The sequence below is a fragment of the Rissa tridactyla genome, chromosome 17 (genome assembly GCF_028500815.1).
Source record: "Rissa tridactyla isolate bRisTri1 chromosome 17, bRisTri1.patW.cur.20221130, whole genome shotgun sequence".
In the NCBI taxonomy this organism is placed as follows: domain Eukaryota; kingdom Metazoa; phylum Chordata; class Aves; order Charadriiformes; family Laridae; genus Rissa; species Rissa tridactyla.
The window spans coordinates 2,262,507-2,288,494 of record NC_071482.1 but is presented as its reverse complement, the minus strand read 5'-3'; the positions used below and the strand labels follow the sequence as shown (position 1 = coordinate 2,288,494).

At 42.5% G+C, this 25,988-nt stretch overlaps 1 protein-coding gene across 8 annotated transcripts in view; it reads left to right on the top strand.

Annotated features, from left to right (window-relative positions):
* DIXDC1 (DIX domain containing 1) overlaps positions 1-25,988 on the top strand; it is a 51,068-nt gene that overhangs the window by 10,893 nt on the left and 14,187 nt on the right. For 4 of the 8 annotated variants that reach the window (XM_054223201.1, XM_054223199.1, XM_054223200.1 and 1 more), the window contains 6 exons: positions 13,783-13,912; positions 14,394-14,519; positions 16,283-16,532; positions 17,746-17,853; positions 23,598-23,710; positions 25,269-25,417. In XM_054223201.1, the coding sequence (XP_054079176.1) occupies positions 13,783-13,912; positions 14,394-14,519; positions 16,283-16,532; positions 17,746-17,853; positions 23,598-23,710; positions 25,269-25,417 (876 nt within the window). Of the gene's footprint in view, positions 1-1,980; positions 2,113-4,019; positions 4,086-13,782; positions 13,913-14,393; positions 14,520-16,282; positions 16,533-17,745; positions 17,854-20,661; positions 21,279-23,597; positions 23,711-25,268; positions 25,418-25,988 lie in introns of those variants that run through there. The other 4 variants (XM_054223203.1, XM_054223198.1, XM_054223197.1 and 1 more) reach the window with 3 other exon arrangements.

Genomic DNA, 25,988 nt, shown 5'->3' with positions numbered 1-25,988 from the left:
TTGATCCAAAAAGGCAGGCAGGGTAGAGCATCTGGCTAGAACATTCTCTCCAATCCAAACCAACTTCTTCACAGTTCCCCCAACATGTTCATCTGAGATTCTGCATTCCTCAGGGATGGCACTACTGTACTATGGGTGACACATCTGGCTTTAGGTCCTCTAATTTGTGCCAGGAAATAGGGGTACAGGGAGTACTAATAACTACATGGGGTTTTTTTGTCATTTGCTGTATTTGGTTGGCGTAGGAGAAGTTGCCCTTCTCTGGACCACATTTGACTATTTTATCTGTTATATGTCTATAGATCCATCACTATGTTTCTGAAAGGAAGTCCAGGACTCTTTTGTAGTTTATATGCAAAGCCAGCTGCTCGATCAATGTGGCTGACAGCCCCTTCACCATCACGCTGCGTAACGCATCCTGCTATGCAATAGCATGGGGAGCATACTGTGATTGAAGGATGTATTATGTAACTCTCATGATCACTAAGCTGTAAGTGGGGATGGTGCCAAGAATAGCATAATACAGTCCACAGAAAGTCTTAGAGTGTGTTTTGTGGCTGTTGGTTTTTGTTTGGTTTGTTTTGTTTTTTTTTTAAAATAGGTTACTTTCTGTTTGATGGGGAAAACACTTTTCAGTTTTTCTATGAAATTTTATTGAAATTGCAAGGGCATAAGCTACTTAATTGCGTCACCAAAAATGGGGATAAATATTTATTGCTGTCTATTTAATGGCATTTTGAGTGTCAAGAGTAAACTGGATCAAGGCATTAACCAACAGCAATGCCAGCTTACAAGACTTTATGCAAAGCCTCACAGTGATCTGTTGTTTTGTTTAACAGATATGATATTACAAACAATGAAAACATAAAAATCTCAATTCCCACTGAATTAGGAAAAGTAGGGAAGGCAATCATGAATAAATAATTGGAGGCGTGGGGGCTGACTCCTTTTTGAATGACTTGGGTTGGTTACAGAGGGAAAAATACCTGTTGCTTGTCTGTCTTTATTTTAGCTGCATCTTGTATGTGACAGGGTAAAATAGTAAAATTATGCAATTGCTTTTTCCTCCAGATGCTTCAACACGTACGCAGAAAAACATGCTTGTTTTTAAATATGTTTCTCACTTAGAAATGCTTGGCCAGATATTTTAAAATCTGAAGACACAGTCTAATATCACTGGGCAGTACTGGCAGTGTTGCTCTGTGGACTGGCAGCCAGAGCCCCTGGCAGAAGGTGTCTTCATCCATTCGAAGAGAATTTTCCTTTTTTTTTCCTAGACATTTCCTGTAAGGTGAGATGAAGTTTGAGAGATTGCCTGGAGATATTTGATACTTGTTTCTGGAATAAATGCAGTTATAGATTTAGAAAATTTTCTGGGGATTGTACTGAATTCTAATTTGAAAGTTTTCTGTCTTTTTTCTTCTTTCGACTTCGTTGCCAGGGCAGCTAGAGCAGGGCCAAATACTGTGCAAATGTTACTAGCTGTGTTGTGGTCTGGTTTGCAGCTTCCTGTCTCTATCAGGTTGCTGACAACGCTGCTGTTTCTTCGGGGTTGCAGAACGATTGCTGAGAGTTAAAGCTGGCAGCTCTTACAATCTTTCCTTTTGCTTTTTTAGCTAAGCAAGGCGTCTGCTATTTGCCATTCTTTGACTCTCCCTGCCCCCACGCCATACAGGGCTTGCTCTGTTTGGTGGGTTTGAAAATCTCTTTGACACAGTAGGTTTTGTGTGAGTACGACTGCTGGAAATGGGTTTCAGATGTTTCCCCAACTCAGTCCTGGGCCTGCATCTTGTAAGCTGAAGCGTTTCTATAGGAACGTATGACATCTCTCCTGCTACTCCCCCATCAGCTCCCTCTCGAGCATGCCCAGTGTAAGCCTTGACTTTGGCTCAACTATCTGTGTGCAGTAACGGGCTGCACATATGGGACTATGAATGCGGTTCCTGATGAGCTCCAACTCTTTGTCTTTGGGAGGAGAAGAGGTCGTGCCCAGAGCCAGAGGATCTGCCCTGTGTCCCGTGAGACCCTCACACATCGGTGGGCTTGTGGAGAATGCTGGCTTGTTTGGCCAGGGGGAATTTACTGGATATTCTTCAGGAGGGCTTCACAGAGGTAAATGCATGTCCCAAGTCTTGCACAGACCATTCCAGGGCAAGGCAGCATGCTTTTGTGCAGCATCTCTTAGGAATTGTTCTGTCTCCAGTGCTTTATGTGCTTTGAGGAACAGAGAAGGAGAAAAATGAGTGAGATTTCAGGGTGGGAGAGCTGTTTACTAACAAAAGGGCATACTGGGCAGCTCAGCCAGGGCTCTGCAAATCAGCATAATTTTTTTAAGAGTTTGTGGCTGTTTTACAGGTGGTGTTTTTAGCTCGGAGTTTTTATTGTCTTCACAGCGCTTTAGCGTTGTACCATTAAATAATATAAACTGCAGCAAGGTTATGGAGCACAGTTTATTTTATAGAATTGACTCCTCTTCAGATTATATGAAGTTTCTATGTCGGAAGGCTATTGGAAAGCCTGGAAATGTGCTTTGTGGACACACATTTCTTGGGAGAGGCTGACAAAGAGCAGACTGGCTGTTTTTTTCCCCATCTCGTTCTGTAGGTTGAATCCCTAGGAGACTGAGTTTCATCTTGGTCAGGAAAATATAATTTTAAAAGTGTTCTTTTTTTATGTGTTTATTCTGCTGTCAGGGAGACTAATAAATCATAAAACAAGGAGTGAGAAGTACCGGGAAATTCCAGAGATGGGAATCCTGTAACTGCATGGGGAGTGCAGATTGCTGTCAGCTTCCCTCTTTCATGTGCACAAAAAATTAATTCCACTGGACTCTCTATGGACTCAGTACAAAATGCCTGGGCAGCCACTGCCTGGCTGTGCATCGTGCAGACCATGCTGGAGCATGATTTCCTGTCTGTAAGCTGAAAAGGAAAGAAAATTGTGGGGGCTTATGCTGAAACCAAACAGTAGCTTGCTATTTGCTTTCTCATCTGGTGGCAGGGATAGTCTCTTGGTGTGTTTTATTCTTTCTTAGAGTGTATAGCTTCTTCTTGTTTGTGTTTAGTGGCTCTTCATCCTTGCAAAGCTCAGCCCCCACCTGACTGTTCTGCCCCCATACTCCATTCTTCATAGAAAGTGAACATCCCTCGGGGTCTTAACAGCACCAGTCATAACAGGGAAAACAAACTGGGTATGAAACTTGAGCCTCACAGCTTCATGCCAGCCACAGGTCTCCTTTGATTGCTCTGTGTAAATACTCCATCCTCTCCTCCACAGCATATTGCAGTCTCATTTGTAGCTAGCAAAGGTACTGCTTTAGCTCAAGCTTATACTTCTGTGCTCAAGGGCAGGAGATCCTTCTCTGGCATAAGCTAATAGTAACCTAAATATATTAATAATATAATTAATAATATAGTATAATTAATAATGGGAGCAAAGAACAGTTTTACATTCAGTGCTAGTCCCACCCCGACTGTCTGGTTTTATCCACAGACTGTGCAGACATGGAAAAAGGTCCCTCTCCAACCATAAAAACAGATTCACTCTCATGTCTCCCACTTGGGATCTCTCTGCCACATCACACACTTCACATTAGAACAGAAGTAAATTAAAATCAATTTTGTAAGTGCAGAACCTACAGTACGGAGAGGATAAGCGACTTGACAAGGACATGCATCACATCACAGACACAGTTGGAAATGAGAGAGAAACCCTGTAATTACATGGCTTCTGTTTTGATCCACCAACTGTACTTCCTCCCCTATCTCTGTGTACCTTAGGTGCTTATTTTTAGAAGTCCCTGAATGTGAAAGAATGTCCCAAGGCATTTGATCCCAACACAGCACTGTGATGTTAGAAGGCTCAGAGTGGCAGGTTACTAAACCTAATGTTTGGGTATAAAAGCAGATTCAAGATAAAAAGTCAGACTGAATTTAACACAAACAGTGAACTAGAGTATTGCAGGAATTGCCTCGCTGATTCAGTGTCTGTTCTATTGATAGAGCATCTTTTCTGGACAGGTGGCTCTTTTGGTGACTAGATACCTTGAAATACAAGGATGTAATTTCCAAATCTGTGCATTACAAGTAAGTAAGTTGCTAGCAATCTCCTAGGTGCTTGTGCAGAGCTGAGGTGCAACCCTACATACACTTGGGACCTAGAGGCCAGGTTTAGTTCCAGTTTCTCTGGAAGATTGTGTGTCTCTACCTTGTACCTTTGGTCAATAATCCATGCCTGGAAAGTTACCCAACAAAGCCAAGATGCTACAAGCAAATTTCTTTTGTTCCTTTGCGTACTTTTCCCTCTCTGTCCATCCTGAGTGGGGATGGAGAATGCAGCATAGTTGTCCTTTCTGCAGGTAATGCCTGTTCTGCTTCACAGACCATCTGTTAGATTGATGCTTTCTCCATGATGAACATAATCACAGATTGCTAAAGGGGCCCTGTAAATTGCAAGTGCAGGCCAGTGTATTTCCCTTTCAGAGTCCCTGGCCAAAATATGTTGTGGACACCGTCAACTGCAGACATCTAAACCACAATGACTTTTGTTTAATGTTGAAATGCAGCGAACTCCCCTGTGGGCATCATGCAGCTCCTTTCTCTTTCTCATTAATGGACTACCCTGCTTTGAAGGTGTTTCCCTGCTGTTTATTGAGACTTATCCTGCTCTGAGGCAGCTAAATAATTCAGTCCCACAGCTGGATGGTGCCATGGGAATGTATGGCTGCTAAAAGCAGTAGTTTATAATGCAAGGAAACCACAGAGGGCAGGGTTTCCTCTTCGGTGACCCTGTCCATGTGGCCTCAGCTTGTTGTCTCTTCGCAAGGAAATGCAGTTTGAGATCGTGCTCACACTTCTATCAGTTCTTTTAAACAGATGGGGCACACAGAAATGTGTCAGAAATGGGCTTGGCATCTCCAAGACATTAATGTGTCTGTATCTTAACAGTAATGTACCTCCTCTTTTTCAAGTTAGAAGATAATTTCCTCTGACAATCTTAATTATGCAGTTGTGCGTGTGCAACGAGTCATTTGAAATAGCTTTTTTTTCCCTCTGAGATTACATTGAAAAACAGGCCTGGGATTGGCTCTTCTCCAGAGAGTGAAATGGTAGTGAATTTTCGGGAGTGCAAGCACAGGTTTTTTTGAAATAAGGGTCTCCCAACAGTAGCAAGGCTACCACATAAGGCTTTGTCTACATGGGGAAATACCTACACATTTTGCTATGTGAGAACTGCTGCTCCACAGCGGTAAGCACACAGGCAGTTGTGCAGTGCAGGTAGGGCTCTGTGTTCTCTCCCTAGTAGGCTGCTCATTGCCTGCCCTCTCACCAAGTGCTTCATGTAATATTTTCCCTCGAGTAGTGGGTTCTTAGCTGAGTGGCATCTGCAGTAGGTATTTCACGATTTCCCACACATACAGTCTCTCTCCCTCACTCTTCAAGGTTTGCTGTGTTGATGAACTTGAGAGGATTAGATGGCATCCTATCTGTGAGATCTGAATCCTTACTGTGGGAAGTGACCTGGGTTTAATTTTGGTTTGCTTTTCTGGTTGAAGTAATTTTCTGGCAGTATAGACTTGCTACTGTCTTGTTCTGGCATCTGCTCTCTTCCCCTTGGTCTAATATGCATGATCTGTGATAAGAATGTCTCTGCTACTGTGATCTTTGCAGAAGAAACTTGCACTCACCCTCTTCTTGCAATGAGTGCTATTTATAGCTAATAGGATTCACTCTGAAGAGAGCTGTTTTGGCTCCTGTCTCCCTCGTCCAGTTCAGACCATTAGAACCAGCCCATAACTAAATGCTCCCTGTAGTATGGAAACCCTGGGAGCCTGGGTCGCATTAAATAAAAGAAGCATCTCTTTAGAAATACTGCGGTTTTCCACATAGTGGGGCCAAGTCTTGTTTCACATCAGCTTTGTTTTGGTATGAGTCCGCTAGTATTTAACATCTGCTCTACACTGTTAAAGCCACAGGATGGTGAGGCACGCTTGTTTAAGGCTTGGCCAGGGTGAGAAAGGCTGGGATCTGAAAAACCACCTGAACCTTGCCAGGTTGCCTGTCTGGTCTGCAAGAGACTGGGCAACCGCTGCATTTTAATTCTGCTAAGCCTCAAGTACAGACAGCAGAAAACCGCTGGGGCTTCCCACACCTGGATTTACATGAAGATGTAGTTTAGCAGACAATTGCTTCCTCTAGCAGGAATGCTTATCAATTTTTCCCAAAGCCCTCATGCCTGGAGAGCAATAGGACTATCAGCAAGGGAAGGATGTATTTGCTGTTATATAGGATTAGGGGTTGAGCAGTTAGGATTCAATCCCTGCCTGAGGTTCACTGTATGTCTAAGCCAGGCTATTACTTGGTTTGCACAGCAGTGTCTGCCCTTTGGCAGGATGTAGTACTGTGCATTTCCACAGTAACAGTCATTGTTATCAAAGCATTTTACAAGGAACATAAAAATTAGTACAGCTGCTTTATAGCTAGAAACTGAGGCACACAGAGGTAAAGTGGGCTGTCAAACTCACAGCGAGTCATTGGCAGAGTGAGGAACAGTCTGTGTCCTAAACGTGCCTTTAGTCCCCTTCATCCTGGACCAGGCAAGCTCACTGATGTCCCTTCCCCTTTTCTTCATAGGGAAGAGTCTTGCAAAAAGCACTGTTGAGTCATACTGTGTGCTCAGTCTCTTTACAAACCTTCTTCTCCCTGTCTGTAAAGGGCTAGTGACTGCATTCTGCTAAATAAGGAACAACGCTTCTTTTCTTCCCTGAGGCATCAGGGAATGCCTCAGTGCAACTTGTTTTGACAGACCTTAGACTTTGTTTGGGTGTAGTGGAACCATTTGATAATTCAGGGTGAATCATGCACTCCAAAGTACTGGCAGTTTACAGTAAAAGATCTCTTGTGGCTCAGCTTTTTGCTTATATGCTTGCATAGGAATTCTGCCTGTGAGAGAAAAGGGCCTCAAAATACCAGCCTGGGGAAAATGCAGAGGCACTAAAACATCTTGCAAAAGTGCCAGAAATTATCCCTAAAGAAGCAACCTGGTTTGAATGGCAGTAACTTTTTGGGGTGTGGATGTCTGACTGTTGAATCAAAGGACTACATCCTAGCAAGATTCATTTTACATGACTTTCTATCTGGTAGACTTCTGGACTAGTTGCTGCTTGCAATGATAGTGAATTTGTTTAAGGAACGGGTACCATCTTCAGATTTCTGAACATAAAAAGGGTGCACAGAACTGCCACTGTGGGTGTGGAAGGTATAGCGAGTAATCGCAGGACTTTTACAAACAGGAGATTGGAGTTAAAGGATATATAGGTAGAAAACAGATTAATTGCAGGGATAATGCTCGCCTGTGGTATTAGGGAAGTGACAGGCAAAATTACTGTTTGAAGAAAGCACACTTAGATGCCTCTCACAAAAATACCCTGATCTGGCAGATGGGAGGCCCAAGTGAGATCACTGTCTGACAGCAAGGATGTGTCTTCGCAAAAGATAAATAGAAGGAAAATGTTTCGTATATTAAAAGGGAAAATGGAATCGTCAGGCTTTTTATTAATTAAATAACTATTTATTTAATTTATTAAACTAAAAATTTATAAATTAAATAAAATTAAATAACTCTCTGGTTCTAGAGAGATAAAAAGCTGTCAGACATGCATTTCTTGCCATTTGCCCACCTAGGCCCAATTTCTTGGGAGGAGACACAAGGTTAGTTATTGCTAGGTTGCAATAAAATACAGAACATAACTGTCTTTCAGATGTGAGTTCTGCTGCTGGCTCCGTGAGCTGTTTAAAGAGATCTTACATTTGCATCTACTAAGCTCTTCCAAAAGGATTCTAAAATGCAACACTAAATGAATAAAATACCAGTATATATAGGCACAGGTAAGAATTATTCATCCTGTACTGAAAGTTGTATGTCTCTGGAATGGAGTATGACAGCTATTGGCTGTGCAATAAGAAGTAAAAATGAAAATGGTGGAAAGAATTTAGGGTTTCTGAATGGAATTGGGCTTTGCTGTTTAACACTTAAGCTCTTCCCATTAATGGGTAGAGGACTGTGAAAGATGCGGAAAGCTTTGCAGTCAAAAATTACAAAATATCCAGGCCCAGCCCTGGATAGCTGGGGCCCTGGAAATTCTTGCTGTTGTTTGCATTCAGGCAACATGTGAACAACACCTTCAGCTCTAAACTTCATTCTTCACAGACTCTCCACCACTTTAGCTGGCATCTGAAAGTCTGCCAGTCAGCTGCTCTCTTAGTAGACCACACACGTGTTCCCCTCCTAGTAACAAGTGGTAGTTTAGCCAGGATGCCACGGGCAGTTGTCATTTCAACCCAGCAGTACAGCCAGGATTTGAGCAAAATCTGCTGCTCTTCTCTCTCTGAATCACATTTAAGGAGGAATTCTGAGAAGAAAAAATCTGCTGGCTTTGAGAGCAGAGGAACATTTTCTTTGCTTGTGAGTTTTTATTTTCTGCTTCTTTCTTTCTCAAACAAAACCAAAAAAAATCTAACCGCTGGAACACTGGATGGAAAATTACAGTTCCCATCTAATTAAGGTAATATCAGAAAGCTTAGAAATTATACAGGGCCTTAAACATTACATCCTGGTGCAATGAGGCTAGCCTTTGAGCTTTGCTGTTGCAGATATTTGTTTCACTGCTCTTAACAGACAAGACACTAAATGTCTTTCATACCAGGACCAGCCTCATAGCATGAAGGCTATTATTGTTGACCTTGTTAGACCTGGTGCTTGGGCAGTGTCCATAGGCTATAAAGGAAGAGCAGAGTAAAGATTATGAGAAACATTATTCTTCCAAGCTGATTCCCTAAATCTAACAGTAAGGATAGGTTCAAATTCATCAAATGAATGCAGAAAAGTAGTCTTTTTCTAGAAGCAGAGAGTGTCATGGGAGTTTACAGTAACACGATTGTCGGGTCTGCCAGCGGCATCTGCCTGCTAAAGGATGATTTTGTCCAAGAATGAAGATTTGGCCAAGTTCAAAATGTGCAATATCCTAATCTCAGAGGAGGTGAAAATTAACCTTATACAGTGTAATTTAAATGGCACTGATGATAAAGGACAGTAGCATATCAAGGCATTGTGATCTACCTATATTTATTGTCAGGCAGACTGGGCTGATTGATGGTTGAGAGGGGTGAAACATGAGCCCTAAGCAGCAGGTGGTGAATTGCACTGGTTAAATGAGAATAGCAAGGACACCTACAACTGGCAGATTTGCAATAAAGCTGCTGCTTTTCCTCCACCTGTGGAAAATACTGGATAATGACACTTAATTGTAATTATCAGTAAGGGATTATGGCTGCTGAGAAAAAAAACAACGTGCTGACCCTGGAAGGACGTTTTCCTCCTGCATATCATTGTCAATTGAAAGCACAAAGATATATGCTCCTGACCTCCACAGCTGTTTTCCTATAGCCAGTCTGAGGCACTTCTTCAGGGTATGTGCCAAGTAAGTTATCCAAAGTAAAATCCTGCTCTGAGATGCGTTGTGCTTACTGAAGTGCTAACCTGTAATTTGCCAGCAGAAGTGCCTGCAAATTGGGAAATTCCTTGAAACTGCAGGTGGCCCCTAGTACCTTGCTTTAAAAATTTTCTCCTGGCCTGTAAAGTCTTTTAAGTCTTCCAGAGTGACTTGGATATAAGCACCCTACAATGATCTGCCTAGGAGCTGAAGCAATCTGGGCTCCAGTTTCCTTCAGGTAAGGGAGCTATTCTTCCCGTTACAAGGTACAGGTAAACCTGGCCTTTTTTTGGAACACAAAGCTGTGTTAACTTGAATAGGATTAAGCTTAACTCCACCATAATCCTAGTAACATGTGCTCTGCACAGTGAATCTTAGCCTAGGCTGATATGTTTTTCTTCTGAAAATCCTGGTTTTGAAAGAAATACTGATGCGGGAGTAGAGCAGTGTGAGCCTCATTGAGTCTAAGTTTTGGCTGAACAGAAGCTCAAACCAAAATACAGGGAAAAGCAGAGAACTCCTGAGTGGTCAGTGGTTGAAGGAAGAATTATTCAGTTACTATGAAGGAAGAGGATGAGCTAGATAGAACAATAGCTGTTCCCTCTCTCATTGCTTTTGGATATAGCTGTCAGCCATACTAGGTTATAAACCAACAAGGGGGAGCTCCAGGGATTTGTTTAATCTTGTGAAGTTTGGAGCTTCTGTAGGAAGCTGTAGTAGCATAGTTACAGCATCATAGGAATTGGTGTAGTAGGTCCCACTGGATCTTTCCCCTCAACAAGAAAGACAGAAACTAAACAGGAATGTAAGAATTTGAGCAGCTGTCAGAGCAGGGAACCTCTGCAGGTCTGGGGGACTACTAGGCCCAGCCTCCTGGGCACAAATGCTCACTATGCATCCTTAGCTCAGTCTGGGTTGTGTTCTGTTTGCTCTGCCTCTGGGATTAGTGCCTCCTTTTGCTAACTACTTAGAAGGCACAAAATGTAATGTCCTACTCTGTAGTCAGGAAAGTGTGAAAGCACAGGGGGGACAGCCTTGGAGAAGGAAAGGAAGAGTACTTTAGAGATGTGTCAGCCACCTCCTTGTTTGTTCCCAATCACCTCTCTCTCCTCCTTGGAGTCTTGTTGACTAGAGAGCTGAGAACTGTGTGAGACTAGATAGGGCGTACATATCATTTGAGCCTGCAACCACAAATGGTGATGGAGCATGTGTTTTTGGTGTATTTCTGTGGACAAATGACAAGCGCAGGCTAGGGAGTATTTTTGTGGAGTAGGCTACATAAAGCTGCGATTGTCATGGCAGAATACATCCTAGCAAGTCTTCGTTTTCACTGTGCTGGAAGATGATACCTGAACTGCTTTCCAGAACAGATGCCATGAATTACGTCCATCCAAGTAGCAGATTATGTTGCTGTGGTAGTACTCAGGGCTGTTCTGTTGTGAGTTGAGATAGCTGTCTTGGGTTTTGAAACAAATGGAATTCTGAGGGAGTATAACAAGTGTTTTACTTTTTTTATGGGTCTCATTCATTAAACTGAATCTGTGGCTGTGGATCGAGGCCGTGTGCTTGTGTTGGAGGTGTTGGGCTTTAAGGTATGGCTCACAATGTCCTTGTTATTGTCTAGTCCATGCCAGCTGGTTGGGAAGCCACAGAAAGTGGTGAAGCAACGCATTTTTTACTCACTAGCTTAAAAATTGCTATTGGGATTTCTGCTGAGCAGCTTGGGGGTTTTGTCCCTTCATGCATTTAACATCACTTTGCTATTTTTAGGTCACTAAACTTTTATATCTGTTATTTTCTTAGTAAGTTCAGTCACCGCTCACTTTAGCTGCCAGAAGTGACAGCTTACTCCCTGGGATTTTGGCTTTGCAGCAATCCAAGCCTCTTGCTGAATTCGTTAGTTCTTTTAGGTTTTGGATGCAAAATCAGGAAATGTTGATCAGTCCAACTATCTGAACTTCTGCATGAAAATCTTATGCTTTGTGGGGGGGCAAAAACAATCAAACAAACAACAAAGTAGGTGTGCCAATGAAATGTAAATCTGCAGTATTACAGCAGCTACTGGTATGAAATTACTTTGTAATGGTAACATCTTTATTCCATTGCCTCAAAATTCTCCTTTTAATAATCATCATTTAAAATGTAAATACACTGGGATTTAGGAGTGACTTTTTTTCTAATAATAACAACGTCAACCTTCTCATGCTTTTGAGAGATAGAGACTAAAAGTTTGCCAGAAATGCTTTCTTGTGAATGCATGAAGAATATTCAGTGGAAAGAAATAGAAAGCAAACTGCTTAGTGAAAGGGTCTATTTTTATTTTGAGTGAAAACAGATGTGTCTGAATGGAAGAACCATATAAACTCCTCTAAAATTTGCAAATTTTCTGTAGGCTGGAAGGGGCTGCGTGCTTGTGGAATTAGTGTAATATAACAGTTTAGAACTTTGTAAAATGACTTGAAAAATGACAAGTTAGTAAACACAACTGTGATAAGATTATTTCTCTAAATTACATAGACTTCAGATGCAGTTTTCATGCTGCAACCTTATTGGTACTTTTTTACTTATGAATCTAGATATTTCTGTAATGATGCTGTGTTACTATAAACAAATCTACCTCTTTTCTCTGGTACTTGCTTGAATAAATTAAAATTTTATTGAATCTGTGTAACAGAAGGCTTGTGGTCTCTCTGGCTCTGGGATTAGACTGTTGTGAGACTGAACCTCAGTACCCCCATGATCAGTTAAAATAAAATTGCAAGAGATGGGGGTGCTTTTTGCAGCTGGTAACAGTTACCGCTGCTGAAAATCAACACAGGATCATCAACTTGTGCAAGAGAGAGAGAGAAAGTCAGGGCTTGTTGATTCTCTGTTGTGCCCAGTCGCATTAAGTAGAAAATAAAGACCTCTGAAATTGGCCAGGCAAAACTGACATGCATCATTGCTGCTGCAGCCAAAGAAGAGCATGCAGATCCAATCCATGTGATAGGCCAAGTCTGCTCCAGCAAATATGCATCAGATCTGCCACTTCTGCTTCTTTTTTTTTTTTTTTAAAAGGCATCAGGCAGTCCCCCAAGCTCGTATCTGTTCTGCTCTCCAGCTCTCTGCTGAGTGAGCAGAACTGATTGAATACAAGTCCAGTCACCTTTCTGAACCAGCAGACCGAACCATGGTGTGATTAAAGTTGGATTTCCTATGTCAGGGTAATTAAGAGTGAAGCTGTGATCAAATTGTGACTTTGGGCTGTAAAAGCATAAACTCTGTCATTGCTGAGGTAATATAGAATGGAGACTTAAAACCCGCCGCATGGGCACAATAATGGGAAGCTTAATGAAAAGGGAGGTAATCCCATAATGGATAAGTTTATTTACCCTCCAGGTACCACACCAGTCCTGCCCAAAGGGATTTCAGTGTTACTAGCACTCCTACTAGCCATGGAATTGCTACTGAGAGGTGAATGGAAAGGGAAGTCATGTGAATCTGCTCTTTGCCTTTCAGTCTCTTATGCCGGATGGGTCCTCACACTGACCAACAGCAGGAGTTTGTTTCCTTGGTCTTCTCCTTGTGGCAACATGCATGGCAATAAGAGCAGTATCCAGTATAACCTGCTAGAAAAGCAGTGCTCCTTGCTCTCAGGTCTTGCAGGCATTAAGTGCTGTGGCAAGGTGGCTTCCATATGTACAGAAGTAGAAATTGGGCCATTAGAAATGCTGATACAGCTCCAAGGAAATGGAGGAAGGGGGCTGAACTGTTGCAAATGAGCCATGTTTTGGGGGTTAAGTGTTAAGGAGGGAGGCTGTCATCACTTCCAGGAAATCTTGTCCTGGTTGTTTCTTTTGCTAGATGGCATAGTTTAATGGGAAATAACACAAGGTTTCTTGCTTCTGCATTGTGGGTTTTCTACTTTCTTGATATGTGGAAGAAAATAGTGTGGATGGGACACTAAATGCTATGAGTGAACCAATTCTGGCACCAAAAATGAGGGGATGACAGCATTGGTTTGTTACCAATCTAGATCAAATGTAACGTAAAGCTCTCTTCTCAGCTGTGCTTAGGTCATGAGTGCTGTCCTGCTGCCTGCTTGCTCTTTCTGTTCTGGCATGGAGTGAGCTGCACCACAGTGTGCAGTGATGTCAGTTAGTGCTCAGCAGGCCTTGGGATGAGACCAGTGGTGTTCGTTTTCAAGGGCAAAAGATGATGAGGTTATAAAGAAGAAAGAGAAAAGTGAGAAAGCTACGCAACATCTCCCTGAAATGGCAATAATGTGCAAATGTGTTGTTTTCTATTTTCAGCAACAGCTACAGGCATATGTGGCCTGGGTGAATTCCCAGCTGAAGAAGCAGCCAACAATAAAACCAGTCCAAGACCTGAGACAAGATCTCCGAGATGGAGTCATTCTTGCTTTGCTCATTGAGATTGTAGGTCAGTAATGCCATATGGCACTATTTTTTTTTTTATCTTGCAGTTTTAGATCTTGTGTGGAAGAGGCTGGTGTTAGCTCTGACATCTGTCAGGCATACTGGCAGATGTTAATAAGTTTCAGAGCTTGCAGGGGGGAATGAGTGACTTTAAAATAAAATAATCATAAAGCAATTCTATTAAAGTCCTTAAGTTTTAGCAGATGGTTACAACAAATGTGTTAAAACCTGTCAGGGACCATACATCTTCTCACAGAAGCCCTCTCTGTAGCCCCCCTGCTACCAAAACCTTGCCATGTAAACCCAATACAGTCTCCAACCTAGTTGTTCCCGGTACTGGATGCCTTGTAAGCAGGACAAGAAGCCATGCATACCTCTTGCAGTACCCAGACAAGAGATAAGATCGGGCCCTACCCCTATAGCAATTCCTGTGACAGCACCAAACAATTCAGTTCTTCTTTAATGAAGTTTTTTAACTCCTTTAGCTGGTGAGAAGTTGAATGGCATTCAGGTCAACCCCACCAGCCAGCAGGACATGAGGGAAAATGTGGAGAAAGTATTACAGTTTGTGGCATCAAAAAAGATCCGCATGCATCAGACATCAGCAAAAGGTATGTGCCCCATGTGGTCACCACAGATTATTTTATCTGTTGAAGCCCTGTCTCTTTGTTTCATATCAAACAGATAGTGTATTGGTTTGTGGGAGAGTTTTGGTTTTTTTCACCTGTGGTTTAGTAACAGGTTTTTGGTTGAATGATCCTGCATTTTTGACTGCTTTTGGTAGCAGCACAGTGCACAGAGACCAAAGTGTCTTTTCTCCTGCTACTGTGCAGTCAGAAGATCAAATAATGGTATGATGAGGAATACAAACTCAGAATCTTTCACTAAAAGGCCATATAAACCTGCTACTGTGAAACAAGACATAGGAAAATATTTCTGGTCCACTGGAAGCCTGTGATACTGTTTCTCATGGCCTGTAAATAAGGAGGAGAACCAATATGTGAAAACATGTGTCTGGCATGGTTTCGTCATGTATCACAAGGATGGCTGGTGTGTGTGCGTGCATGTGCATAGATCTATGGGGTAGAAGACATGCCCTGATCCTTACTGTTTGCTGACTGTTCTGGGAGGGGATACAGTTCTGATTGTCTGTGGGCCTTCAGCTGAGAAAGAGGGGAAAATGCTGAGATGGACTATGTGCGGTGCCTGATCCTTGTTGTTAGCAGAAGAGTACAAGCTCTTGGTTTATAGGCCTTGGTGAGAAGCTTAGAACTTAAATACAGAGTAATGAGTACTGTTCCCACAGTGCTGCTACTGGCAGGTTGATGGCTGTACTGTTTCTTTCAGTAATGTTGCAAGTTGTGTTATGAGCTCATGACTATAGAAATGATAGCAACATTGATAAAAATCTTATATAAGCAAAGGTATCAAATTGGATATGCAATGAAATGATGTCATGTGACCATAGGATAGAATATAGGCATGAGACTCTGGGACACAAGCTCCAGAGTTCTGGTCATAGTTCTGACATTGACTCATTCTAGGACTTCAAATGATTCACAAACTTGGCTTCATGTTCTCCATGAATGATGTGGAGGTAACAGTCACTGACTTATTTGGGCTATTTCTGATTTTTCAGATACTAAAGCAAGTAATAACCAGTATTCACGCTTCCAACACTTATGATTTTATTTTTTTTAAGGCTGCCTCTGATATTTGGAAACTCTATTCCTATTATTTTAATGGACTTTGAGTATCTCAGTTGACTAAATTGTTTTGAGAAATCCTAGTATGAAAGAATGGCTGATCTTTCCAGTGAACTTGAGATCAATGTGTTTGAGCTAGTTTTTATGCTGGGGGAAATGCCTAGTATGGTATTATTAAATCTGACTAGTTAATATTTGCAAGGTGCTACAAAGACTTTATGGTACAGGACACTATTGCTAAAGAACTGTATTGCTGCTCTCTGGTATTTAGTATTTAAAAAAAAAAGGCAAATTCCATGTGCCAGTTGAAGTAACTGCTAATACAGTGTCAGTCTTCAGTATCTGCTGTACTTTTCTAGTGAGCATTCAGTAATTAATCACGTGCTGTCACGTAAGCTACTGGATTGTTAGCGGGAAATGACCATCGAGGGAAAGCTCAGGTCTGTTCAAAGCATTTAAACTTGTCACCTGTAGGTGGCAGTTAGTTTGCTCTGTACAAAACAAGCAGAGCTGTAAAACATCGGTGCTGTAATGCAGTCTTTTGCATAGTCCTTATTTACTGGCATGGTCCCACTGGGTTTGATTATATTCATGCATGTTGGTCACATACAGCTGTGGTGGGACTTCGTGTTAATGGCATTGTTCGTGGCTTTATTTGCATTTTTCAGATATTGTTGATGGGAATTTGAAATCTATCATGAGGTTGATCCTGGCCTTAGCTGCTCATTTCAAACCAGGCTCCGGGAGAGCAATGAATCATAGCCCAGCTGGCATGGTGGGGAAGAGCTTGTCAGCAATGTCTGCCAGTCACAGGCCTCGCTCAGCTGCTGCAGTGGCCCAAGGGGCAGTGGCTGCTCTGGCAGATGTTCGTCAAGATGTCTTGCAATCCGGACGGGATGTTTTCCGGCACAGACAGAGGTAATAAGTTTTCCCTGGTCATATGAGGTCAGGCCATGTTAGCGGATGGACAGAGTTTCTTGTAAAATAGATGCCTCTTTATCCTGACAACGTCTGGTGTAAGGTAGTTCTCCTATTGTGCAAACAAATAGAGACAAACTACTGCTGTCTTACTGAAACATAAATAGATAGCGGCCTAACAAAGGGGAGTACTGTCCTAGCATGGCTGCCTCATTATGAAGACTGCAGGTATTCCAGGTTCTATTCAGGTTTAACAGCAAAGTAACTGCTAGATCTTTGTTATCTCACTGGAAAACAACAGTTCTTTATGGCCAAGCCAGAGGGAACTCTGTTGCCTCACTTTCCCTGTTTCATGCTGAGCACAGTGTCCTTTCTTGATGCTGTCTACTTGGAGACATTTTCATTTCAAGTGAAGCAAAAGTAAGGTCTTAATTCACAGGTACTGGTTACAGATCTAGGAGCAGTTCCAGAATTGAGGCATTGAACCTGTTGTACAAGTCCATTCTGTTTTCTATATTGCTGTTCACCCCAATGTTACGCTTACAGATGCAGTGTTGTGTGCTGTTAATAAGCTGATGCGGCCTAGCATGTAAGTGGAGGAGTTCTGGTGATAATGAAGGAAAATGATCCATGTACAGGAGGAATGTATAACTCAGAAAAGCAGATTTAACACTTGCAAAAGGTGCTATGTGGATTATAATAATATTAGTAATGACATTTAAATGCAAGCCAGATGGTGGTCTGTTGAGGGTTTAATTTATACAACTGAAGGTCACTTGCCCATATTATATTGGCTCAAGGGAGTACCCATGAGGAAGTTTGGAAATGAGGTTGAAATGGTATATTTTGTTTAAAAATTAAATGTTAAAGGTTTCTCTTGTAAAGACCTTGGCCCAGGAGTTCTTCAGAAAAGCCAATCCTTGTGCTATTTGCAAATTCTGTTCTTTTCCTTGCCTTCTCAGAGCTTTTGTAATTTTCTAGTCACAGAATTGGGGATGAGTTTAAAAGGGGAAGACCTGTTTGCCTGTGTTTCCCTCACACCAAGAAGATGGGACGGAGCTCCCAAATAGGAGAATTTTCTTAATTGGCAATTTTCTAGCTGTCCCTTCCTTCTTGCCTTCCTTTCATTGGCTTTCCTACTCTCCTTCTTGGAGACAAGAATTTCTGCTCCTATCAAGTGATGCTTCCCTCATTCTATGATTATTATCTCCAGAAATGGCAGCATGGATGAGGAGATTGAAAACCCCTACTGGAGTGTCCGGGCACTGGTGCAGCAGTATGAAGGGCAACAGAACCTGCCTTTGGAGTCCCACTCTTCCAGGTAAGGAACTTGATTGCCAAGATGTATCCCTTCGTGGTCTTTTGTCTGGCGTTTCCTAGAGTGCCCTTTCTTATCACTGTGATCTTGTTAGCTCTGATAGAAAAGACATTTCCCAGCATATGGTCTTCTGCCTGATCTGTAGAATGAAGCCTCAGGAACCAACAGGAAGCAGTGGTTTACTGCCATTTCTCCCACAGATAAAACTGATCTCATTCATAATGATGTGATTGCATAGAAAAGAGCTAGGAACTTCTGAATTACAGTTGTCTAAAGCTCTAGGGTGTCCCTCAGTGAGACCAGGGAAATAGAATTGTGAAAGACACAGCTAAAGATTTTACTGGGAACCTGAATGTATAGGTAGAGCCTTTTGAGGGAATGCTGACATGAGGGATGGCAAAATGGAGTTTGTGGCCTGCTTCACAGGAAGAAAGGGGCAGAGTAGCTAGGGTGCAAAAGACGAATATTTCAGAGCTGATGGAAAAGATGTGGAGGAAAGGAACTTAAACCAACAAACCTCACGCCCTGCAGAGAGTTGCCAATGGGGCAGCATGTGGATTTGAACAGCAGTGACAGGAACACACCAGTCCTTAATCCAGATATATGGTCCTGGGGGAACACTGCAGCTTTGTCTTGATTGCCATTGTGGCCTCATACATTACCTTTAACTGTCTGTAGATTTACAGTTATCTAATTTACCCTTCCATCCCCCAGACTTTCACCTTCAATTTAAAGTGCAACATTAATTATTTTAATGCAAAATCTCCTGCATACTGCTGTGAAGCCTGAAAGTCAGAGTTCAGTATGGTTTCCATTGGAGGTGACTTTCCCCTTTGAAGCAGGACTTGGATCCTGAGAAGTACGTGCTCTGTATTATGAACAGCCTGTAGCCTTGACTGGGGTCTTTGACTGCACTAGTTAAGCAAGGTCAAGCTGGTGCAAGTGAAGGCTTTCTAAGGAAATGAAACCTGTAGAAGACAGGATTGGTTAGAATAACAGCATATAATGCATTTCCAATAGGAGGTGCCACAACTTGCAGCTATGAACCTGAGCAGTGTGTGCCAGTTACAACACATTACACTGGTGCCTTACAAGCTCTTCTTACTACCCTTTGCTTTGGGGCAGAAGTCAAAACTCTTGCCCCGACTTACTTGAGCAGTAGATGGGAGAGGAAAGACACATGGCTGTGTTGTTTGTTTTCATGGATATAGGAGAGACAATGTAGCTGAAGGGGCTTTTGAAGAAAAATGAAGGGGACCTGATGCCATGTGGATACCTTCATAGTAAAGGACAGCCTTTCCTTTTTTCCCCAGAGAACAAGAAACTAGCTTTAAGACAAAGAACCGTGTAAATGAACATATTAGATCTCCCTCTGGATACGATGCTTTGCTCTATTTAATTTCTTTTGTAACAGACTAAGAGAGCAGAGCTGCATGGGCATAGTTGCAGCTCTTTGATTCACAGTTTCCAGTCCTCAGTGTTACCCCAAGTCTGCTTTGTTGTCTCTTTGTCCTGCCTGAGCTGCTCCCTGAGAGTGCCTCAGCTAGCTGCCCCCTCCATCCCTGATTTGTTCAGGAGTGATGAGGTTTATTTTCCTAGGACAGATTGCCACTGACAGTTTCTCAGCAGGCAGGATGACTCCACAGGATTTCCCAGGCCACTTTTGATGCTCCATTGTACAAAGAGGCCTCCCTGTACCTGAGAATTAAGGTTGCTTGGCCCAACAGAGGAAAAAAAAATACAATAGTTTGTACTTATCCCTAAAGTTTGCTATGTATCGTTGTGAGGTCGTGTTTATAAATACAGACATACACATTTGGAAAGGTGTGGGAACTCCATGTGAGCCAGTATTGGACCACTGCCTCCACGTGATGTCAGTAGAGAGTGTACTTTTGAAGCTGTCATTCTAGGAGAGGCGTAAAAATTCTGGTCTTGGCAACAGGATTTCATGGATAATGACTTGGTGTTGATTCTTGAACCGTGATCTCAGTAGGACAGAGTGTGAAATACACTGCTCCCTCCACTCATTCTTCAGTTTAAGGTAGCTGTAGTATTTTATATGTACTCTTCTACCCTATAACAGATTGTCAGGTAACTGCTGTTTGCTCATGTGTGGCTGTATTTTGGTGGTGAGTGAAAATTTCTCTGCACATCCTAGATAACTTTGTGTTGTATTTTGTTTTTCTGCATAATGTCATGAACTCTCTTACCCTGTGGTAATCGTGATATCATTGCTGATGGGACACAATGTGGTGAGAATCTTTACATAAGTGATCAGCGATTGACCCAAAGAAATTGGGAGCGATCTGACCTCCAGCTCCTGGGTCTGTCTTCTGCTGACACCAGGCTTCATGATGAAAACAAGATGCTTGTTTCTTTTTCCTTCCAGAGAGAAACGTGCTACCTTAGTTATGAGAGCTGCCTGGGAGAAACGAGACCCTTTTTTTATTAGTGAGATATGTGGTTATTAACTGCAGCCACCCCCCTCCATCTAATTGTGCTGCTGTTGTGTCTGTCCCAGGGCAGTATCCCCTGCCTAGCATCAGCTCATCTCTGCATTAACTGTTCAGTAAGAGAGCTCGCAGCCTGAATAACAGAATTCCCAGAGACAAAAGCTCTAATAAGCAAAGGCAATTGAAATGATTCATGGAAAATTTGCCAAAATCAGATGGATTCCCAGGCCACTGAGCCCCTCACCCATCCATCTCCCTTTCCCCTCCCCTTCCATCAGCCTTCCCTCCCCCACTCTGAGCCAGGCATCTCAGAGAAAAGGCTCTGCCTTGCACAGGCTGTGTGACAGCAGGAGGGAGAGGGAGCTGGAGATAGCAAGGAAGAGGAAGCCGCGCATAGGGCTGGGAAGTGCTGCATGCGTTCTTCTGAGACCGCATCCACGCCTGGAAAAGCAGGGAACCTACTGCTTGCAGGAGTACCTTCTCTTGGCTGTTGGCTTCTGCAGCAGGTGCTTGGAGTCTAAGGGCAGAATGGGCTGAAAAACGCTGCTGGCAATCCAGATTGCAGTCCTTGTGATGAAAACAACTGGGTGTGCAGCTGACCAAAATGCAGCAGCAAGAGACAAATAACCTGAGAGAAAAACCAGCAAAAGCAAAACCCAGGCTGCAGAATTCCCTGGCTCTGGAATCAAATAAGTGTGTGGGGGCTGCTGATCTGCCATCTGACGGTTTCTTGCAAAGACCCTGAGTGTTGTTTTTTTTTTTTTTTCCTGCTGTGAATCTTTCAGCTAATGTGAAGCGGTCTGGCTTGCAAATATTTCTCCAGTAGTTTGACAGGAGCTGGCGTCTTCTGCACTGAATTTTGAGCATGTGAAGGGACAAGGCATGTCTGTAGCCAGAATCGTGAGGCTCCCCGGGAAACGGATTCCGTGAGGCGAAAGGTTAAAGTGGGATCATGGGAGGGAAGCAGGTCAAATGGTGAGCGACGGTTGCCATTGTCATTTGAAACAGCAGGGATGGGGGGTTTATTAAAATTATGAGAATTCAGACTTACACTGGGGCTGTTGCCCTAAAGCCTTGACTGTGCAGGCACTGGCAACTCTGAGACTCAGTGGAGAAAGGATATGGGTTAAGAAATCAGCTCGTAAAGGCAATAAAGTGGAACAGTTTGCATCATAAATCTGTCTTAAATAGCTTTAATTTTCCAGCATTTATTTCTGCATGCTTTAATCACAAATTGTTATGTACTTTAAAGAACAAATTGCATTGGTGGATATTTCCTACTCAGATGGATTTGGTGACTGATACAAAAAATGTAAAAATGTTTCCAGCATTAACTTGATGGCATTAATGTATAAGGCAACGTGACCTGTGCTACTGCATCGTTTGAGTGCATCTCAGTGGCACTCTCACTGTTTGGCATGGTTTGAGAGGTGGTCACTGATGCTATGTGAACCCACTGGCCTTTTAAAATAGGGAAACTGCCTGGAAAGGGGATTGTGGACATAGGAATGCCTAAGAAATTATCTGCAAAACTGTCTATGTTGTGGAGACCTGTATCGACTACTTTACCCCACCCCCTGCCCCAGCTGGGATCGTTTGGTATTTGTTTTGGGCTGTGAATCCAGTGCTGAGAGGAGCAGACTTTCGAACAGAGGAATGTTATTTCCAGGCTTTGTATCCCCTTGGTTTTTTGTCCTGCTCATTCTGCTTTCCAGTTCCCTGCTCTTGCCTATGCCTCAGTTTCACCACCTTCTCACCCAACAGTTGCTAATATTGTTTTTCTAGGACAGCTCTCATTCTTTTCATCTTTTGCATGGATGAGAACCAGCAGTGCACTTCTCAGTGGCCTTATCAGGCTGACAGCGTATTCAGAGTATCAGCTGAGAATATGCAGGGGGTATATCGAGTTCTGTTCCTAGAAGGAAGTAAAATCCCTCTGAGTTACTGGACATGTTAGCTCAGCTGGGTTTCCTGTTTGTACCTGTGTTGTTTGAAAGTTTCATGCTTTTCTCTGACCCTTATTATATAATGCAAACCCAATAGTACTTTCTAGGCTCCCACTTATTTTAATTTTTATGCTTTGCACTCATTCAGCAACAAGCAGGAGGGGGCTGGTTTCAAATGTTGAGTACAAAATGTGCCTAATCAGGGACTGCTGTAATGGAGTTAGCCTTCCTGAAGGTGAATCCCTGAGCAAAGCCAGGTGGCCTGGACCCCTTTATCAATCATGGGCACCCTGTCTGGGCAAGAAAGAACAGGTACTGTAGCTGTTAGATTGCCATTAGAACATGGTTATTCTTTCACTTATTAAGTTGCATTCGTCTTTTCCTTTAACATGGTGAAAGTCCATTGAGTCTGGACCATTAAAACTAGACTGCTTGAAGGTCTGTAATGCAAATGAGAAGTAGGCCAGCACTGGCTGTGGGATCGGACAGGAGCTGCTAGCAAGTAATTTCCATCTCTATTGCAAGGCTTTTCTGATACTGAGAGAGCTGTGGAATATGTAGCAGCAGTGCTGGGAAGATGCGGAAGATGAGCTGTCAAAGCCTTTTATTTTTCTAAACCTATTATATTATTTCCACACTGTTTTCTTTTTGTTCTCTGTCCTTTGTTTCTGTGTTGGGGAGAATGAAAAATTAACTCCTGCTCACATTTGCATGGATTAGTTCCTGTGACTTTAGAGGTACATTGAATGGGTCAGTGAGCTTCAGCCACCTTTTCCTGTTGTCTGGGTGATACATTTAGGAAGAATTTCTGTAAAAAGATTGCTTGAATCTCACAGCTGAGATAGTTCCAGTGAAAATACGTGTGTATTTTCAAGAAGTTTTAACCTAAGAACATGAGTGGTATCTGACTTTGAAAAGTATTTTGCACTTGGGAATTTCAAGTTAATGAAGAGGTGCTTCTGAAAGCAAGAGATGAGGCAAACCAGGGTAGCTTTTTGTTCAGCTTGCAGTATGAACATAAGGTTTGCAATAAGTAATTGTTTCTGAGTAGACCTTCAGTAGAGCGTGGTCTTACCCCTGTGTGAGTGTGTGTGAATTCTGTGGTGGCAGTCTCAAACTTGCATTCTGTTAAGGAAAATGGAGAGACACATTGTGCTACTTATCACTTAGCCTGCTATGACACTGATGTAGTAATGGAAAAGTTACATTCACAGTTTGGTTTGTTAATGGCTTCTCTAGTATGCAGATAATTCTTAGTTTCAACAAGCCTGACTGCATATTCACTTTTATCTTAGATGAGGATGATGTTGATCAGCACTAGAAGTAACTGTTCTCCTTTCCTCTGCAGTCTTACATCGCCCAGTCCTATCCATAGTGCAAAGAGTGAATCCACTGTAGCCCCATCAGAGGAGAAGGAAAGACTTGTGATCATCCACACTGAGGAAACAGAAACTAAAACAGGTACCTTGCAGATAATGCTTTACAGCTCACACTTTCATTGGGATTTGTTTGTATCAACTTGCTGAAAAGTTCCCCAGTGACTGAAATGAATGTAGAGAATGTGATGCTGAGTATCTGTTCACATAAAAGTAAATCCCCAAACTTTTAACACTACAATAATGCCATAATATGGCAATATCTGTGAGGCTTGAAAAATAATGCTCGGGAAATGAAAAGCTCTGGAGAAGGATTAAGGGTCATATATAATTTTCACTGTAGAGTGAATGCTTTCATCACAGTCTCATTAGGCCATGTTGAAAAATAACAAAAACCATTTGAAATTCCCTTAAAGAAAGAGTGCATGTGGGCTTGCCAAGCCCATGGTGCATAACTTGATTTTGTGTAAGGGTCTGTGTTTACGTCATATCCATACATAGGTTGAGTGTCTCTTTGCAAGGAACTGAACAGTTGTAATATTGTTGTGGTGTTTGCATTGAGAAGTCCTTGCTGTATTGCCACAAATGCCCCACGATGTAGTCAGTATACACTTAAAATTTTCATGCAGATTGAAGGAAAGATTTTCAAAGAAGCTCCTAAAGTGTGGGTTTTTCTTTTCCTCTTCAGGAATGCAGCCTAATAATAATTCTCTAGTTAGCATCCATCCCAAGAGCAAAGGACAGAAGCTCTCCTAGGAAATGCTTTGCTGCCTTAGACAGAGGGGTCCTGCTTCAGTGCTCCTTCAAAAGGAGACAGACTATCTCAGTGGCTGAAGTAGCTGACTGGCTGTGACCAGTACCTTAAATTCTTAGTGGTACTGTGTCTGCTTGCTGCCCATACAGTAGGATATTGCAGCTGCAGGTCTACAGATGCACAGAAGCTTACATTGATAAATTTCAGTTTTGGTCAACTAGCTAACAAGCACTGCTATTCCTCTCCTCATCAAACCTCATACCTTCTTAGGGAAGAAAAAAAAAAAAATCTACATTCCTGGTCCAGCCAGCGGATGATAGTTAACCAGAGATACAGATTATGCTGTGGGGAGCAGAAAAGGCATGCAAGTCTATTAAACTTGCTATTAAGAGAACAGTCTTTTTCAGAATTAGGTATGCTCTCCACCTTGAGAAAGCCATGTTATTTGACAAGTAGAAATACTGTTTAATGTTGCCTTCAGTGGGACCTTGGTGCACCCTCTAACACTAAGACATGCTCTTCAAATCCCAGAGTTGCTTTTCTCCCCTTAGGTATTTTCTACCACGCATGATGCAGCACATTGTTGCCTATGATGTGCTCTGAAATCTCCAGTACTGAGGAATCAGATGCAGCAAAGTTAACGAAAGAGAAGGATGCCTATCTTTTATATATGTGTGTGCAGGAAAGTTTCCTTTGCATAAAGAATGAGGCATAAATCCTTGAGATTAGACAAGATGTTACACCTGTAGCAACTTTCTTGATACTGGCTAGAAGACATACTGGTTTGTTAGTGATAGCTAGTGCGAACAGCAGGCAATTGTTGTGTGGTGCAAGTCTTTTCTGGGCTCCTCTCTCTGGCATGACCACATTCAGCTGCTCTCTTTTCCAGAAGAGACAGAATCTCATTTCCAGCCTGAGTGGCAAGCAGGGAACCCTGTGTCATATTTGGAGAATTCATGGGAAGAGCAGCTTTTGGAACAACAAGACCATTTAGAAAAGGAAATGGAGGAAGCGAAGAAGATGATTTCAGGTCTGCAGGTAATAGATTTTCTTCTCAGCCAGCATTCCCTTCCACATGCATTTCTTTTCCTATTAACTGTAGCTGGAAAACAGGTTATCTTGCAGCTGAGACACTGGCCTGGAACTCGGAGATTTGAATAAGAGTCCTGGTCCAATGAGGCCTCTTGGGGTGATTGTGCAAGAAGTCAGTTGGTCTCTTGGGTCACCTTGGTTAAATAGGGACAGTGGCTCTTCCCTGTGTGTCACCCTGTGGGATGAGTTCCTCATGAATGAGCAGTTATTTCTGATAGTGTGGATAGTGTGTATTAGGGTATATTGGCTGCAGCCAGCAGAGACCTTATCCAGCAACTGAATGCTACTGACTAAGCACTCTGACATCTTTCTTTCTTGCAGTGTTTAGGCTCTCTTGGCTCCTGCAATTGTGATCTGGTGCTGGTCACCTTTTGCAGAATGGAAAATGCCAAAACTGTCCTTTCCAATGTCCCAGATGCAATTTAGAAGACAGCTGGATTCAGCCACAGTCTTGCTTGGGGCAGGGTATGCCTGTCCCCCATCATTGTGTAGCATGCTTAACTAAGAGAGCCTGGGA